This window comes from Vulpes lagopus, chromosome 11 (assembly GCF_018345385.1).
Source record: "Vulpes lagopus strain Blue_001 chromosome 11, ASM1834538v1, whole genome shotgun sequence".
Classification (NCBI taxonomy): domain Eukaryota; kingdom Metazoa; phylum Chordata; class Mammalia; order Carnivora; family Canidae; genus Vulpes; species Vulpes lagopus.
The window spans coordinates 66,376,510-66,393,481 of NC_054834.1; the positions used below are offsets into that span (position 1 = coordinate 66,376,510).

Genomic DNA, 16,972 nt, shown 5'->3' on the forward strand with positions numbered 1-16,972 from the left:
GCAAAAAACCATGGAAAATTCAATAAAAATTATTCTTAAGCAACTGAAAAGATGTTCAATTGCAAAATACTGGCAACTATCTTAAATGCTCTCCACAGGAAAACAGCCGAATAAACTATAGTATATCCACATAATGTGGCTATCATTTTTTTTTTTTTAAGAATAGTGACTCTGGGATCACATCCTGCACTGAAAGCAGATGCTCAACCACTGAGCCACCAAGTGCCCCTATGTATTCTAATATTGATCAAATAAGTTACTATATGATGAATAACAGGAGTCAAGTTTCTCACTGTCATCAGAGAGTTACAAATATGGAAAGGGAGAAGCTAAAATTAATCTGGCTGGATTGCAGTGGGAGGTTTCAGAGAGACTGTAGATGACAGAAAAATCTAGATGTTGGCATATGCATAATACACATAATTTCTAGATCTGTCTGCTGAGAGGGTGTAGAAGCAGTGACATCCTAGAAGTGATGTGCGTACCTGGCACCTAGATCCTGGTCTCTAAACACCATTCTCCACCAGCAGGAAAGTGAAGAACCCCTTGCTGTGCCAGGGCAAGAAAGTTCTCAGGGAATGGCAGGAACATTAAAAGTCACAGAAGCCAGGCTCAAGGGACTCCCACTGGCCAAACCTGGATAATTTGAAAATCAAAATAAATGATGACACTAGCAAATTGTCACTCTGAGAATGAAGATCTGGGAGTCCACACTGATAAAACGAATGAAAGGAGAGGTCTTCCTTCCAACAAAAGGATAATAAACACAGAAGGAATGAAAGAATTAGAAGATGGCCACCTGGCAGCCCCCAGAGCTGGGAGGACGGTTTGATGAGAAACAGGATGCAGGGGATCAAAGCTTCTCCCCACAGGATGCTTGTAACAGAACCTCACAGTGAGGGCCTCACCAGAGGCAGATACCACCTTACCCAAGTGTCAGTCTTCCCTGGTGTGGTGAGACAAACGGACATCACAGGCCTGCCCGTGGAGCCCACTTAGAAGGACACACCCTGGCTTCACCTGAATGTGATCACAAGGAAACCAAAACCTCAAAGAAACCAAACCGAGGGCCCTGCTACAGGTTTCCAGGGCCGCACCTGGGAAATACGTCCAAGTTGTAGAAGATAGGGAAGGGGTCAGCCACGGACAATGTGTGACCCTGGACTGAATCCCGACGAGAAGAACATTTTTCCCCCTTTGCTACAAAAAACATCAGTAAGTGGGACAACTGAAAACCCCAGAATAAGGTCTACAGATTACAAAACACTATCATCTCATTAATTTTTTGATTTCAACAACTGTACTTGTTACATAAGAGAACATCCGTGTGTACTCAAGGATGCGGGTAAAGAGGCTTATGTACGACTGACTCTCAAACAGCGTGTGTCTATGTGTGTATATCTGTACACACACACACACACATGCACACAGTGTGGGGGCAGGACCCGGATGACAGTATACATACATTCTTTGTATTATTTTTGCAACTTTCCTGTGAGTCAGAGATTATAGTGAGAAAAAAATGTTTAGGGGATCCCTGGGTGGCTCAGTGGTTTAGCACCTGCCTTCGGCCCAGGACGTGATCCTGGAATCCCAGGATCGAGTCCCACATCGGGCTCCCTGCATGGAGCCTGCTTCTCCCTCTGCCTGTGTTTCTGCCTCTCTCTCTCTCTCTCTCTCTCTCTCTCTCTCATGAATAAATAAATAAAATCTTAGAAAAAAATTTATTTTTTTTAAGATTTTTTCTTTATTTATTCATGAGAGACACAGAGAGAGAGAGAGGCAGAGAGAGAAGCAGGCTCCATGCACGAAGCCCGACGTGGGACTTGATCCCAGGACTCCAGAATCACATCCTGGGCTGAAAGCGGCGTTAAACCGCTGAGCCACCTGGGCTGCCCAGAAAAAAATTTTAAAGTAAGCTCTACACCCATGTGGGGCTTGAATTCATGACCCCGTGGGCACTCCTATACGAAAAATTTTTAATTAGGTTAGACTATCTATTCACCCCAAAGCCTCCCAGATTTCCTATCTCAATAAAAGCCAAAGTCCTTGAAGGCCCTGAAAGAACTGCCCATCCTGTGTCTGCCCACCTCCCTCCCCTCATCCACTGCTGCCTGCCTGCCACACCAGCCGCCCTGCTGTTCCTCAGACACACTAAGCAGGCTCCTACCCCAGGGCCTTTACATCAGCTCTCCCCCTCTCTCCCACCCCAGAGGGCACTTCCCCAGCCTTGTCCAACTACTCTGTCCCCATCTCTCTCTCTCTCTCCCTTACTCTGCTTCATGTTGTTTCCCAGTGGGGAATACTGTCCTACATCTGCTGATGGACACTCCCTCCTACTAAGGGAGCTCTGTGAGGACACAGGCATTGTGTTTGGGTCTTTGTGGTTTACAGTAGAATACTGATCACAACAGGCATTCAAAAAATATTTGCCAAATGACTGAGTGAACAAATGGCTTGTTCTCCACCTGAGGCCTCATGCTGCTATCTGGATTCACACATATGGGCAACCAGTGACTAGCACCATGCCTAGCCCCTTAACACACCCCTATAGGGCAGAGACTTTTATCTCCATTTTTCAGAGGAAGAAATAGCTCCAAGAGGTTAAGCAACTTTGCCCAAAGCCATGGGGCTTATAAGGGACCAGATCCAGCCCTTGAATAGGTCTCCGCCCCCCACCCTGAAGCCTGGCCACACGCAAGAGACTTGCCAGCACAGAACATGTTGTCAGTGATGCGGATCCGGGTGGAGGCCTTGCAGACCTGCCGATCCACAATGGGCAGGTTCACCACCTGCAGGACTCTGGGCTGTACTTCACCAATGCTGGATGTCCACGTCTCCCTCAGGTTGCCCCAGCCGGTCACCCGCCCTTTGTACCCAGCCTGGAGCAGTCTTTGGGAGAAGGGAGAAGGAGCTCATGAGAACCAACCCCTCCTGGAGGTCCCTGGCCCCAGCACTGCCCCCTTGGAGGCCTGAATCTAAAACACTGGTGCAGAAAGGACATCTGGGTTGACTCAAAACTGCCCCCTCTCACCCCAAGGTCTGGAAAGGGGCAGAACTTCTGCAAGGCTGCTGGGACCATCAGGCCCAGACCCCAGCCCAGGGCTCCCCCTACCGTTGCTCTGTGAACCACCCTGCCCCGGCCCCGCTGCGCCCCACCTGGTAGCTGTATCCCTGTCAGGCAGGCACACGGGGTGGATGTAGTTGCTGAAGTTGACAGGCTTCTTGAGCTTCAGCAAGGCTATGTCACGGTCCAAGTTTTCCCTCCAGTTGTACCTGGGGTGGATGTAGATCTTTTCCAGCATGGAGATCTTCTCAATGCTTCGCTCATACCTGTGTGAACAGGGACATGGAGAAGCTGTAAGCCACTTGGTGAGGGACAGCTGGTGCCTAAGGGGAGAAATGGCCTGCCCTCAGAGTCCAGGAATTGGAGTGAGCCTTGGGCCACCAGTGACGGGAGAGGGCTGGCTCCTGCTTGGCAGCATCTCCCGGCCTGAAGCTGCTCAGGACTTTGGAATCAAAGAGCCCAGGCAGGTGGGGGAGGGCGGCAGGCTGTAGCCCTGGCCCACACAGCCTCTCTTCACAGGTCCCACCTGTACCACATCCTGGGAGCTGGAGAGAAGCTGGGGGTGGGCCAGGATTTCACTCTCTGCAGAGTCTGAGTTTCTCTGTCCCAAGCCCCAAGCCTCAGTCGAGACATGGCCAAATGGCCTTGACAGCAGAGACTGCTGAGTTTTCCACTGTGGGAAATAAACAGACATATCCCACATTCCCGGGAACCACCAGAGGCCCCCACGGTCACGCTGGAGGACTCTGACCCCTGCCAGACATCCAGTGGCCTCCCATCCTGTACCTGGTGCGGGAGTGCTTGCCAATGCGCACCAGAAGATCATTCTCTGTGAAGTTCTTGTCCCAAGGTGGGTACAGGAGACAGTGGGCAGCAGTGAGAACCCAGCGGTCACTGATGAGGCTGGCCCCACACAGCAGCTCCTGGGGACTCTTCCGGAAAAGCATCACCTGCCTGGGATGGGGGAGGGAGGGAAGGAGAAGCCTTAGGAGCTGGGGAGCTGCCCCTCTACCTGTCCTAAAGTAGAAAGTCCCAGTTTTCAGAACTGGACAGAGGTGCCTACTGGGCCCAGACCCCAGCTTGGCCTGGTTGCCCTTGCGGACTGGGACCTCCACACCACACCAAGGGGCTGCCTCCTGCTTTCTGCACCCCTCCCCAGCTTCTGCAGGTCCAGAATTTGCACAGCCTGGCATAGCTCTGGGGCCAGAGAAAGTAACTCAAGTAGGCACACCCCTTAAGCTCTCTGGGCCTCAGCCTCGCTCTCTGCACGTGAGAAGCAATACCCCCAATCTCAGAGGGGTGCCAGCTGGCATCACCTGGGAAGCCCAGGCCTGTGAGGGAAGGGGCAGCCCCAGCGGGGCCCCTCCGGCCCGCCCGGACTACGCACCAGGGCGCGAGGCCAATCTCCGCGTCCCAACCCTCCACGATGCGCCCGTCGATGTAGGACTCCAGAAGCTCCTCTTCCGTTTTGTCCTTCACCGACTTCTTCTCGAACAGAGGTCGCAGCCCACAGTCTGCACAGCAAACCGGGCGTGAGGAGCCGAGCTGGGCTCTGCGCCCCTGCAGCCCCCGCTGCCCCCGCTGCCCCCGCTGCCTCACCTGCCTCCCCGGCGCCGAAGGTCTTTTCGTTGAAGAAGGGCTGGAACTCCTCTGCGGTGGTGCGTCCCTCGATGGCTGTATCCAGGTCCTCGGCCAGCCCGTCGCCCACCTCCTCAACGGGCTCCTCTGCGGGGAGCAGGCACCACTGGGGCCAGGCCAGCCTGCGCGCAGCCCTCGGCATCCCCCCGCCCAAGCCTCCGCGCGGCCTTGGAGGGCCTTGGGCGAGGCCCAGAGCGCAGCGCACGGCGTCCTGGGGACCTCAGCCTGGGGCCTGAGCAAGTTCAGCTGCGCGGGGGCCAAGCCCACCGGGCCGCGGGGAGACAGAGCTGCAGCCGACCGTGCCCCCCAGCGGCGGGGCAGTCCTGCACCCGGGGAGGGGCTGCTCGGCCCCGCCCCCGCCCCGCCCCCAGTCGCAGGCCCCGCCCCGTCTCACCGCAGTAGTCCAGGTCGCAGTACTCAAAGCCACCCGGCTCCTCCGACACGTAACACCACGCGCCCTCCTCGTCCCCGTCCGGGTTGCGGCAGAAGTTCTCCACCAGCGGCACCGCAGGGTTGAAGTCCTGGTCCTTGCTCAGGGCCTTGGCCTGACTGCTGGCCCAGGCCAGGCAGGGGGACCCATGTGTGGTCACCGCCAGGCGACCCTGGTAGTACCGGCCACGCTCAGGGATGCAGTGCTCTGATGGAGGTGACAGATTCACCGTGGGGCCTCCTGAGCGTGGGGTCAGCGGCACAGTGACGCCTCCCTGCTGGCCTGGTGGGTGGGGAGGCAGGGGAGCAGAGTGGGTGGGGTGGGACAACACGCAGCCAGGGGGTTAGGGTTTGACTTCCTGCCCTGCCACCTTCTTCCTATGTGGCCTCAGGTAACTTGACCTCTCTGAACCTCACTTTGCTTGCCTATAAAAGGGGTGACTGATACCACTCTTGTAGGGTTTTTGAGAGACTTAAACAAAATACATGCTGTGTCTGGTGCATTGTGAGACAGAGATGGCAACTCGGTTTCACCTCCTGGGTTATCTGTGATACATTGGTAGTGACTGCCTGGAGTTTTTAAAGAAAGAGTCTATTTTTATAGCGGACAGCAGGAAAAGTAGCTGGGATGACTAAGGATGGCTTCATGGGCAGTAGGGCAATTTCAGCAGCCTTGCGAAGTATTGGGGGTGGGCAGGCTTGGTACATGGTAGCTGCTTTTGTTACCATGACTGGTAACTTGCTGTAATATAGTCCCAGGACCAAGCCTTAGGTCCAAGAGGGATGCATGAAGGACAAAGATACACCAACCTATATTTGGTAGTTTGATTGCTGGCACTAATTCTTTACCCTTGCCCAGATCCACATCCTCTGCCCTGTGATTTTATAGGTAAAGGTACACATCTCCAGCTGACTTTGGCCTTGATCATGCCCAATGGGGCATGGGCAGAACTGCCTTGACACACATCATGTGTTTCTGAATATTTTTTTAATTTTTATTATTTTACCTCTGCCATAACTTTGGGAGATGGTGCCTTTCAGCCTCAGCCCTGGAATGAGTAATGTGGAGCAAACCGGGACCCAACCCACACAAGGATCCAAGCTCAGCTGGACCCATTGTTTGAAGCAGGACCAGCAGCCAAGCCCAGCCTACATTGTGGCCAGCACAGACATAGGCAGACACAGCTGACATAAGCACAGCCACCCAAGCCAACCCTCAGACACATAAGAAATAAATGCTTATTGGTATATGCCTCTGAGCTTTTGCAGTTGTTTGTGATTTTGTGGGATTTGTAGCATTATTGTGGCTAAAGCTAACTGACACATCAGGCGAAAGGATAATGACAGAATCATGCTGGGCTGGACCATGTGAGGCTTGCTCTGTGGTGTTCAGAAAAGGGCACACAGGCTGAAATGGTTAGGGAAGGCTTCCTGGAGGGAAGAAGGCCTCAAGCAGAAAAGAAAGAATTTTGGAATGAGCTATAGTCTGGGTCACAAGGAAGCAAAGACTGGGGAGGCAGGGGACGCCAGCTGTCTCTGCTCTCTTGACTTCACTGACCCATGGGCCCAAATGTGTTTGTTGTAAGTGACTAAGCCATGTTTGAAGGTAGCCAGGGTCTAGCTTCCTGTCCCAGGCTACCAGGCCCTATGGAGAGACCCCTGAGCCCTGGCCATGGACTGCCCAGCCTTCCCCAGCTCACCACAGAGGGAGATGCTACACTCCTCTCGCCGCACGGTGGGGTCTATAGTATAGCACCAGGGCCCAGTGGTGCTGCCATCCGGGTTACGGCAGAAATTCTCCTGCAGGTCGGCCCCAGGGTGGGTGGTAGAGTTGATTCTGGAATAGGAAATTGCTCAGCAGAGGCTGTACCCCCCATCCAGTGTGTCCCAGCCCCATATTCTCAGCCCACTGGCCAACAGGCCAGCCCATTACTCACTCAGGCTTATGTGGGTAGCGACTCCTCCATAACTGGCACTCGATGCCTGACCGGGTGAAGCTCACGTTCCCTCGGTAATTCATACCCAGACCTTCAGCACAGCTACCTGCAGAGACCCCAGCCCCGGTGTCTTACCATCTGTCACCTCTCTCACTTAGCAAAGCTCTGTCTGTCCACCTCCTACAAGCTACCTCTGCTTCATGACCCTTAACCCACATTTCCTCAGCCACCTCCTCTGTACCCAGCAGTTCACCAATCTAACAGCACTCACCAAAAATTCACTGAGTGCCCACCATCCATGTGAAAACCATGTATCAGACACTGTGCCCAGTACTAAGTGACGAATAAGGCATAGTCAAGGTATGCCCCTGCCCTCATGGAGCTTAAAGTCAGTGGCTCCTCAGGGCCAGTGGAATGACAAAGTGAATAAGGTACTTCTAATTTGGCCCTGGTCTACCCAACCTGTTATCAGAGCTCCTCATGCGTCAGAGCCTTTGCAAAACTGTCTCCTTTGCCTAGGAATGCTCTTCTGTTTGCTTATCAGTGTGCCCACAAATCCAGGTGGAAAACTGTTTTTTCTCAGGGATTGTCCCTGATGCTGCCAGCAAACTAAATGCCCCTTTTCCTGGCATCATCTTGGCACCTGGAACAGAGCTTTTCCAACAATCATACTGATATTTTGTATTTTTGTTTCCCTATGAGACTGTGAGCTCCTTGATTCTCTTAAAATCCCCAGCACATGACATGACACAGTGCCTGGTATATAGCAGAGGTTTAGTAGAATGCCTGTTGAGTAAGTTATTTAACAAAAAGAAAAAAAGAAAAACAAAAAGTATGGTCAGTAGTTAAAGAGTTATTGTTAAGAGCTGGGGTCAATTTTTTTTTAAGATTTTATTTATTTATTCATGAGAAACACAGAGAGAGAGAGAGGCAGAGACACAGGCGGAGGGAGAATCAGCCTCCATGCAGGGAGCCTAATATGGGACTCGATCCTGGGTCTCCAGGATCACGCCCTGGGCTGAAGGTGGAGCTAAACCCTGAGGCTGCCCTGGGAGTCCATATTTATATTAAAGGTGTATTCAGGGGCATCTGGGTGGCTCAGTCAGTTAAGTGTCTGCCTTCAACTCAGGTCATGATCCCAGGGCCCTAGAATTGAGCCCTATGTTGGGCTCCCTGCTCATCAGGGAATCTGCTTCTCTCTCTGCGCCACCCCTACTTGTGCTCTCTCCCTCTCTGTCATATAAATAAATAAAATCTTTTTTTTTTAAATAAAATCTTTTAAAAAACATGAATTCATCATCCATTCATTCATTTCTCCAATGTTAATCATCTTCCTCACTGCCAGGCACAGAGCCAGGTGCAAAGATGCGTCCTTGACCACAGGAAGAGAAAGGCAAGGTCAGGTGCTGGGCCACCACTCCTAATCCACTCTACTCTGCTCTTCTCCCAGGCTGCTTACTCACATCCTGCTGCCACCCCCACATTGGCTCCTCACCTTCCAGACATTCAACGAGCTTTTCTCGAGGTTTCCTCACCGGCTCACAAGCTGAAAAAGACCCAGAAACATTTTTGGGATTGGGGTAGGAGACAGCATGGGCTCAAGCAGAGGACGGGGGGGACAATGTGCAGAGACAGAGGGAAGGAAGGAGGGAAGGAGGGAAAGAAGGAAGGAAGGAAGGAAGGAAGGAAGGAAGGAAGGAAGGAAGGAAGGAAAGAAGGAAGGAAGGAAGGAAAATATGGGTGGAGGGATGGATGGTTGGATGGACCAGAAGATTCTCCAGAATAGGACATTCTTTCACTGGGGTCCCCAGGACTCCCTTCCAGGAGCAAACCCTTCCCAGTCCTCACCTGTGTATTTGGACCAGAACACATCCTGAAAAATAAGAGCTGGCATGAGGCTGTGGCATATCCTGTTTCATTTCATTTTGTTTTTCAGTAGACTTTGTGTTTTTTCTTCTTCATACTTTCACCTTTCCCTTACCCTGGTCACACATGGGGCAGGCTCTGGGGAAGTTTGTGGTAGTTTCTTACTTTTGTTTCCAGAGCCCAAGCCCCTGGGGAGAGGAATATTTGAGGAGAGGGGAGCCCCCTGCCAACAAGACTACCGTAAAGGGTTCCCATAGGTGGGCTAGATTGGAGAGGTGGGGGCATGGGCCCAGGAGGGGAAAGGCTGTGCAGAGCTTCTGGAGCCCTGAGGCCTCGCCAGAGTCCCACACTCCATAGTAGCAGATAGCTAAAGCTGAGAGGCCGTGTGGGCCAGCACCAGGGCCTCCGGAGACCCCAGAGCAGACAGCCATCTGAAGACAGAGGAGCCCCCGATGACCTGGAGCCTCACTAGGCTGCCAGACCCTGACATAGCCCAGGCATCAGGACCTCCAAGAAAGGCTGAGGTCACTCATCTTGGCATCCCAGTGAAATGAAGTCCCCGTGGACACTGCATTGCCAACAGCTGAAGAGCTGGGACATCCCTCGCTGCCTCATTTGTGGTTCTGGAGCTGGGCCCACCAGGAGGGACCACACCTGCCCTTCAGCCTGGCCCTCACCGTGGCAGTAGAAGACTCCAGGGCCTCAAAGGCCTCCTCGTAGTTGCACTGCTCCTCCACACACTCTCGCTCCAGGTTCCCCTTGCGCACCTCCTCCAGGAAGCCACTGTTGGCGCGTCGGACCCGGTGGAGCAGTGATAGTGCTTGCTGAGGGTCCACGAACACTGCGGCAGGAGGGGCATGGGACAGTGGCCTCGGTCAGCCAGGCTGTCTTGGCCATTGTGGGGGCAGGAAGCGAGCTACCCTGCCCTCCTGGCTTCCAAAAGGGGACACCTGGGATGGTGGCAGGACCCAAAAGGCTGCCAGTGGTGGCCCACTAGCTCTCCACATTGCAGGAGAGACGCAGTCACTGTGCATCCAGACCTGAGCACCCGGCTCCTTCCCTAAGCCATGGTGTAGGCTGAGACCCACCTGGGCATTGGCCCTGTTGTTCTCAGTCAAGCCAGGAGCCCCCGGCCCATGGGCCTATATCCCAGCCTGGCAGCCTGTCCCAGCCTCCGACCCCCTCTTACCATGCTGGCTGTGTGCAAGGCTAAAGAGGATGACGAGGCAGCCAGGTAACCACAGGCCTCGGACGTGCGCCATAGTGTATCAGCTCCCGGGACTCTGAGGTCTTGTCCTGACCACTCTGGGTTAATGTTGAACTAACATGAAGAAATTAGCCAAGAGGGAGAGATCAGCAGGTCAGGGCCATGGTACTAGTGTATAGATAGTTCACCCCCGCCACCCAGGAAGACAGATCCTCTTGGGACTAGAGACAGATGGTCTGGGAGGAAGTCACAAAGGAAAGGCCAGTGTAAGTTTCCACCATCGTCCAGCCCCTCCCTTCTGAGATGTGGGCCAACTTGGGCAAGGAGGGCCACAAGATCTTCCCAAGGGTCCTTCCAATCCCAACAAATGGTGATGGTTGCTTTAATCTCTGTGAGCCTCAGTTTCTCCATCTGTACAATGGGAACGGTACTTTGTTGTGAGGACTCAGACTAGATTATGAATGTGACACCCATAAAATGTAGTACATGTTCAATAAACAGCAGGTATATGGATATAAACCAATGGGGAGGTTTATGTAATCATAGCACATGGGTGTAAGAAAGCAGAGACAAGGGTGTAGCCAAAAGAGAGCTGCCTCTCAACCACTTTCCCATCTGGAAGCTATGGAGGTGTGTCTATGTGTTGTGGCTGCTCAGGAGGAGGAGCCAGGTCCAGGGCCACTGAGCCTCTGGTCTATTTTCTCTCAGCAACTAGGACCTGCTGCCGCCCCAGAATGGGGACCAGCCCAAGTCCTCAGGTCTTCTCCGCAGGGCCCCTCCCTCTCCTCCTGCCTGTCCAGCTGGGGCCAGGCCTAGAGTGGCTGCCGCTCCTACCTTGCCCCTCACCGAGCCCTGCTCCCATCCCTCCCCCATTTTCTATTTGCATTCTGCAAGGTAAATATTAGTCCTGGGTCTAATTAGGACAGAGGACAAAGAGCACGAACACAGGAAACACCCGTTCCCGTCTTGCCATCCTCCAGGCCTGGCCATACAGGTTTAGACTGCCATCACGTAGGGTCTGAGAAGATAGCAGGGCGGGGCCTGGTGCCGAGCAAAGCAAAGAGGGTTCGCACAGACCTGGGGGTCAGGACTCCCATGAATTAGCTTAATTCCTGGGTGGCCCAGTTCCTAGATATAGTATAGTACATAGATACATAGATTCCTATTTTTCTATATATTTTTTAAACCAAGGATTAACTTATACTCAGCAATGTTTAAACAAATCCTAAGTGTTTAATTTTTTTAAAAAGATTTTATTTATTTATTCATGAGAGATACATATGGAGAGGCAGAGACATAGGCAGAGGGAGAAGCAGGCTCCATGCAGGGAGCCCGATGTGGGACTTGATCCCAGGACAGACGCTCAACGTCTGAGCCACCCAGGTGCCCCTTGACTCACATTTTTATGTAACCACCACCAGATCAACATTTTTAGCCCTACTCCAGAGTATTGTCCCTAAGATCACCACTATTCTAACCACCATCACCCTAGACCAGTTTTGCCTATCTTTGAACTTCATAGGAATGGAAGCCTACAGCATATACCTGTTTGTGTCTGGCTTCTCAGATCAGTGGTCCAATCCTTGAAAAACTGTGTAGTATCTCATTGTGTAAATATTTACCCATTTGATACCTATTGATGGGCATTTGGATTATTTTCCTGTTTTGGCTATAATGAACATCACTGCTACAAATACTCGTGCATAAGAGTAGATTTGCTGGGTCAAAAGACATATGCTTTGCCTAAGTCACTAACAAATGATCATCCTGAGTGGTGGCACTTGTTTACACTCCCACCAGCAATACTTGAGAGTTCCAGTTGTTCAGATCCTCACCAACCCTCTATATTGTCCATCTGTTTCACATTATCCACCCTGATAGATGTGCAGGTATCTCATTGTGGTTTTAATTTGGAGTCCCTGTTCACTAAAGATGTTGAGCCTACTTTTTTTTTTTTTTTTGAGAATAGTGAAAAGATCTTACCTCACTAGTTTCTTTAAAAATTACATATTAAGGGAAGGGCTCCTGAGAAGTGTGGCTTCATCCTTGCCGCTTCAAAACAGGTGATCCTCTTTTTTTCTGAGGACCAGCTGGGGCCAGTACTGAGTCAATCAGGAGAGGGAGAAAAGGAAAGAGCAGAGGGTGTTGACCAGGAGGACAAAACACATAATACATGGTCCCTCTTTTTTTTTTTTTTTAAGGTCCCTCTTCTAGGGGGGGCTAGGGATTCAGGGCTAAGGGTCTGCTGACCGCCCCCCCCCCCATTCCCTTGCTGTCAGAACATCCCTATATACAAGCATCATAGCAGAAAAGAGAGCACAGGTTTGGGAGGCCAGGCCTGGGTTTCACCATCTGTAAAATTAGAACAATATTTGTCTCACGAGGCTGTTGCTGAAAAACTCATACTGATCTCTTTGCAGACTTGCTGAGCTCATGGCATGCTCACGTGCAGACATCACCATTAACAGGCAAGTCTTGGGCTGTGTCTTCCTCAAGCTATTTGCAGACAATATTCCAAAGCAGAAAACTTTGGTTCTCTAGGCCCTGGGAAGATAATTGAAGCTTTCTGCTTAGATTTGGTTCCTGCTTCCACAGATTTATGCCTTGATTTATGTGTTGGGTGATGAATTCACGTATCATGGTGCTATTCAATTAGCAGGGAGAATTTCATTCTGAAGACTATGGGTCCTAACATCTTGTCAATGGCAAATGCTGGACCCAATCAAAACAGCTCCCAGTCTGTCATTTGCATAGTTACGATAGATGGTTTATTTATTTATTTATTTATTTATTTATTTATTTATTTATTTTTCTGATAGTCACAGAGAGAGAGAGAGAGAGAGAGAGAGGCAGAGACACAGGCAGAGGGAGAAGCAGGCTCCATGCACCAGGAGCCTGATGTGGGATTCGATCCCGGGTCTCCAGGATCGCGCCCTGGGCCAAAGGCAGGCGCCAAACCGCTGCGCCACCCAGGGATCCCCTGATAGATGGTTTAGATGGCCAGTGTGGGCTCTTTGGCGAGGAGAGAGAGAGCATGAAAATTCTGAAAGTCATGGTTTGGGTCCAGGAATGACAAGACCAACAAGAAGACTCTAGACCAGGGATGCCTGGGTGGCTCAGCGGTTGAGTGTCTGCCTTCAGCTCAGGATGTGGTCCTGGGGTTCCAGGATCAAGTCCCGCATTGGGCTCCTGCTTCTCCTCCCTCTGCCTGTGCCTCTGCCTCTTTGTGTCTCTCATGAAAAAATAAAATCTTTTTTTTTTTTTAAAGAAAACTCTAGGTTATTCTGATAAATTTGATTTTGTGTTTTATTTGATCTATACCATTCCTTTTGTCCCTGCAGAAGCACCCCCAGCTCTCAGAATTTGTAATCTTTGGGTTCTCACTTGCTGCAATTCTTTGGATTCCATATATCCCGGTCTCCCTCCGATCTAGATGGATTCAGAGTTAAGTTTATCATTTTGAGGTAAATACTAAGCTACCCCTTTAAAGCATATTATGTTTATAAAGTATCACAATGCCTGCCACATACGAAGTATCCAGTAAACCCCACTATTATGTATGAAACTGGAAATACTCAATGCTGCCTGTGAAGGGCTCTTCCTAAAATAGTGAAGCTGAATTAAATGAGCCTCTAGCTTTAATTACTAGTTTATAGGAAATACAGATGATAAAGGAATAAGTTAGCCACCACCACAAGGAATGACAGACATTCAACAGAACAAATGGGTCCAGTCTCTCTGGCAAATTCATGACATGGAAATCAATGGGGTGGGTTGGAGAGACTGTTCAGGATAATAGAAACCACGGAGAGAACTAACACCCAAATGCACAAGAGGAATAGAAGTACTATGATGGGTTTAGACTTTTGTTTTTTGTTTTGTTTTGTTTTTTAATTTTTTATTGAAATTCGATTCACCAACATATAGTATAATACCCAGTGCTCATCCCGTCAAGTGCCCCCCTCAGTGCCTGTCACCCAGTCACCCCATCCCCCGGCCCACCTCCCCTTCCACTACAACCTTGTTCGTTTCCCAGAGTTAGGAGTTTCTCATGTTCTGTCTCCCTCTCTGATATCTTCCACTCAATTTCTCTCCTTTCCCCTATAATCAAAACCACAATGAGATACCACCTCACACCAGTGAGGATGATGAAAATTAACAAGACAGGAAACAACAAATGTTGGAGAGGATGTGGAGAAAGGGGAACCCTCTTGCACTGTTAGTGGGAATGTGAACTGGTACAGCCACTCTGGAAAACTGTGGAGGTTCCTCAAAGGGTTAAAAATAGAGCTACGCTACAACCCAGCAATTGCACTGCTGGGGATTTACCCCAAAGATACAGAAGCAGTGAAGGCCTTTATCACCTTGTGTGAACACATCCTCTTGTTTCTCACCCCAAAAACATGCCTGCACACTTAAAGCGGATCATATTACCCACTAAGCACAAGGCGATAATGAAGGATTGCATTTCTCCTAACAAGTTGGTGTCAAACAAAATCATGGGTAAGGCCAATGCTATGTTGTAAAACGAAGCTCTGTAATCACTGAAAACAGTAAAATTATGTTCTAAGACAGAGAATTTCAGAGCTGGAAAGAAGGTCAGGTATCATTAAATCCAGACATTTTGCAGCCTAGGGCTCCATGCATATACTACAGGATGGTCTTGTCCTTTTGGATATTTTTTTAAACCCTCAAAAATTGTAAATTTACCTTAAGACAAAGATAATTTTTTTTCCTTTGTGGCTGACATTATATCTTTTGAGGTGGTTAAATACCTTATTTTTCCCCCTCAATCTGATCAGCATTTTAAAATGAGTGAATTTCTAGTTAATCAAAAGCTCTTAAAATTTAGGATTCAGGGGCAACTGGGTAGCTCAGTTGGTTAAGCATCTGCCTTCGGCTCAGGTCGTGATCTCAGGATCCTGGGATTGAGCCCCGAGTTGGGGGTCCCTTCTCAGTGGGAAGTCTGCTTATCCCTCTCCCTCTCCCCCATACCCTGCTTATGCTCTAATAAATAAAATCTTAAAAAATATATCAGATCCATAGAAGAAAAAAAGTTAGCAAAAGGGCTCAATGGTGGAGCTGAGATTGCAAAGCAATGATCTGGTCTAAATTCCCTATGTCACTGTTTGGAAAGGGAGTCTCGAGGTGGGGAGCTAATTGACCAAGGTTATAGTGTTCGTGCTATAAAGCTAGGACCGGGACTCAGACTCATGCCTCTCAGACCACTGCTCTTCACCTTGCATTACCTTCATCCCCTGACATTCTGCTAGAGTACAGCCTCACTGTTCCATGAAGCAAACCCAGTAGACATGCACCCCAAGTACGAAACTATTGTGAGTGATGCAGACCTGCCCGAAACAAGCAATACCTAGAGGAAACATGCAAGCACCTTAATATTCTCTTCCAAATTAAGAGGGCTGATAACAATACTACTAGTAACCAGCTACAATTTATTAACTGCTCACCATGTGCCGGGTGCCTAGTACTGATGAGGTAGGCACCATAGTTACCCCCTTTTTACAGATGAGGAAACAGGGCAGAGAGAAGCCAAGTAACTTGCCTAAATTTATGCAGTCAGTCAAGGAAGGGTAGAGCCACGAACCACACCTGAACCCGTCTAGAGATGGGGCTTTTTACAGTCCATGATGCTTTGCCTTGTTTAGAGGTGCTTAAATGTAATTCAGATGATTGTAAGATTTTCTCATTTTATTGAAGTAGCAAATGGGAATAAAAGATCCCTTATCTCCTACACCGTCTGATGTTTGGTTTAGCAGGTGCAGACACCATGCAGTCAAACCTGCCTTCAGGTTAAGGTGTCCTCCAGCACCACTTTATAGCATCTCTGCCCTACAGCAGGCAGCAGCATTCAAATGAATGCCATATCCACTAAACTGTTAAAAGTGACTTAATCTGGGGACGAAGGAAAGAAGTAGAGAATAAAGGGACTCTACTGTTCAGATAAACAAGATTTATTCTGACATCTGAAGATTATTTCCTCAATGAAAAAAATTACTCCGGTGATCAATCTTTTCAAGAACAGCCACTGCATTTTAACTGGAAGACTTCTAAATTAGGGGTCAGAAGACCTGGCGCCTGTCTTGGTTCTGCTACTCAAGCCTTGGAAAGGACTCCTCTCAGGGCATCCATGTCTTCCTCTGTAATATGGGGAACTTGCACAGTGCTTCCTGATGCCTGCTCACACTCTAACCGTAAGTCCTGGCAGAACAAAGGCTCCCAAACCACGAGCCTTTGGGTTTGGTGGTTTTGATCTGACCCCACTCTGCATCACTAGGGACAGCTTTAACGGAGAGAAAAGTTCTCCATTTATGTGGGGGATGTAGCAAGGGGGTGTAAGCATTCCAGGTTTGGGTGTAAGGAAGGTTGTGGGGTGTGGACAGGCATCCCCAGACCCAAAGCATGCCCAACTTGCCCACACAGCTCACCACCAAATGGGTAGTGAAGGAGGAGTATGTTCTCTCTGCACAGCTGGGGATCGAGTGGTGGGAATGTCCCAGGACACCTAAACACACTTGGCCGACGCTGACTGCTAAGCTGTCAGCTGAGCTGGCACGACCCTGCCCAAAGCAGGAGCTAGAAAAGAATAGGACCTATCAAGCCTCACACAGGCTCCAAGAGCTAGGGCTGGCTTACTCAAAACTAATAGCAGCTATTTTTTGTGCTTTGGATGGTATGACCTTTCTCTCCATAGATCACCACGATTTCCTGCTGTCCTCCCTCCCGGTGGACAGTTTCAGAATGATGCTTTGTCAAAAAGCTATGCAAATTGGGAAGGTGCTGGGTAAATGTCAGTGGCAAAGCATGAGA

The 16,972-nt window shown here is 50.0% G+C and overlaps 1 protein-coding gene across 1 annotated transcript in view; it reads right to left on the reverse strand.

The window, feature by feature from the left end:
• The window catches only part of F2 (coagulation factor II, thrombin), a 17,122-nt gene extending 6,858 nt beyond the window's left edge, over nt 1–10,264 (reverse strand). Inside the window, exons 1-12 of the mRNA XM_041722114.1 lie at nt 10,127–10,264; nt 9,615–9,778; nt 8,920–8,944; nt 8,567–8,617; nt 7,072–7,177; nt 6,835–6,971; nt 5,100–5,417; nt 4,667–4,792; nt 4,455–4,581; nt 3,854–4,021; nt 3,160–3,333; nt 2,711–2,892 (exon numbers count right to left, since the gene is read on the reverse strand). Coding sequence (XP_041578048.1) covers nt 2,711–2,892; nt 3,160–3,333; nt 3,854–4,021; nt 4,455–4,581; nt 4,667–4,792; nt 5,100–5,417; nt 6,835–6,971; nt 7,072–7,177; nt 8,567–8,617; nt 8,920–8,944; nt 9,615–9,778; nt 10,127–10,199 — 1,651 coding nt within the window. The 5' untranslated portion in view covers nt 10,200–10,264. The remainder of the gene's footprint in view (nt 1–2,710; nt 2,893–3,159; nt 3,334–3,853; nt 4,022–4,454; nt 4,582–4,666; nt 4,793–5,099; nt 5,418–6,834; nt 6,972–7,071; nt 7,178–8,566; nt 8,618–8,919; nt 8,945–9,614; nt 9,779–10,126) is intronic.
• Between the last annotated feature and the right edge of the window lie 6,708 nt (nt 10,265–16,972).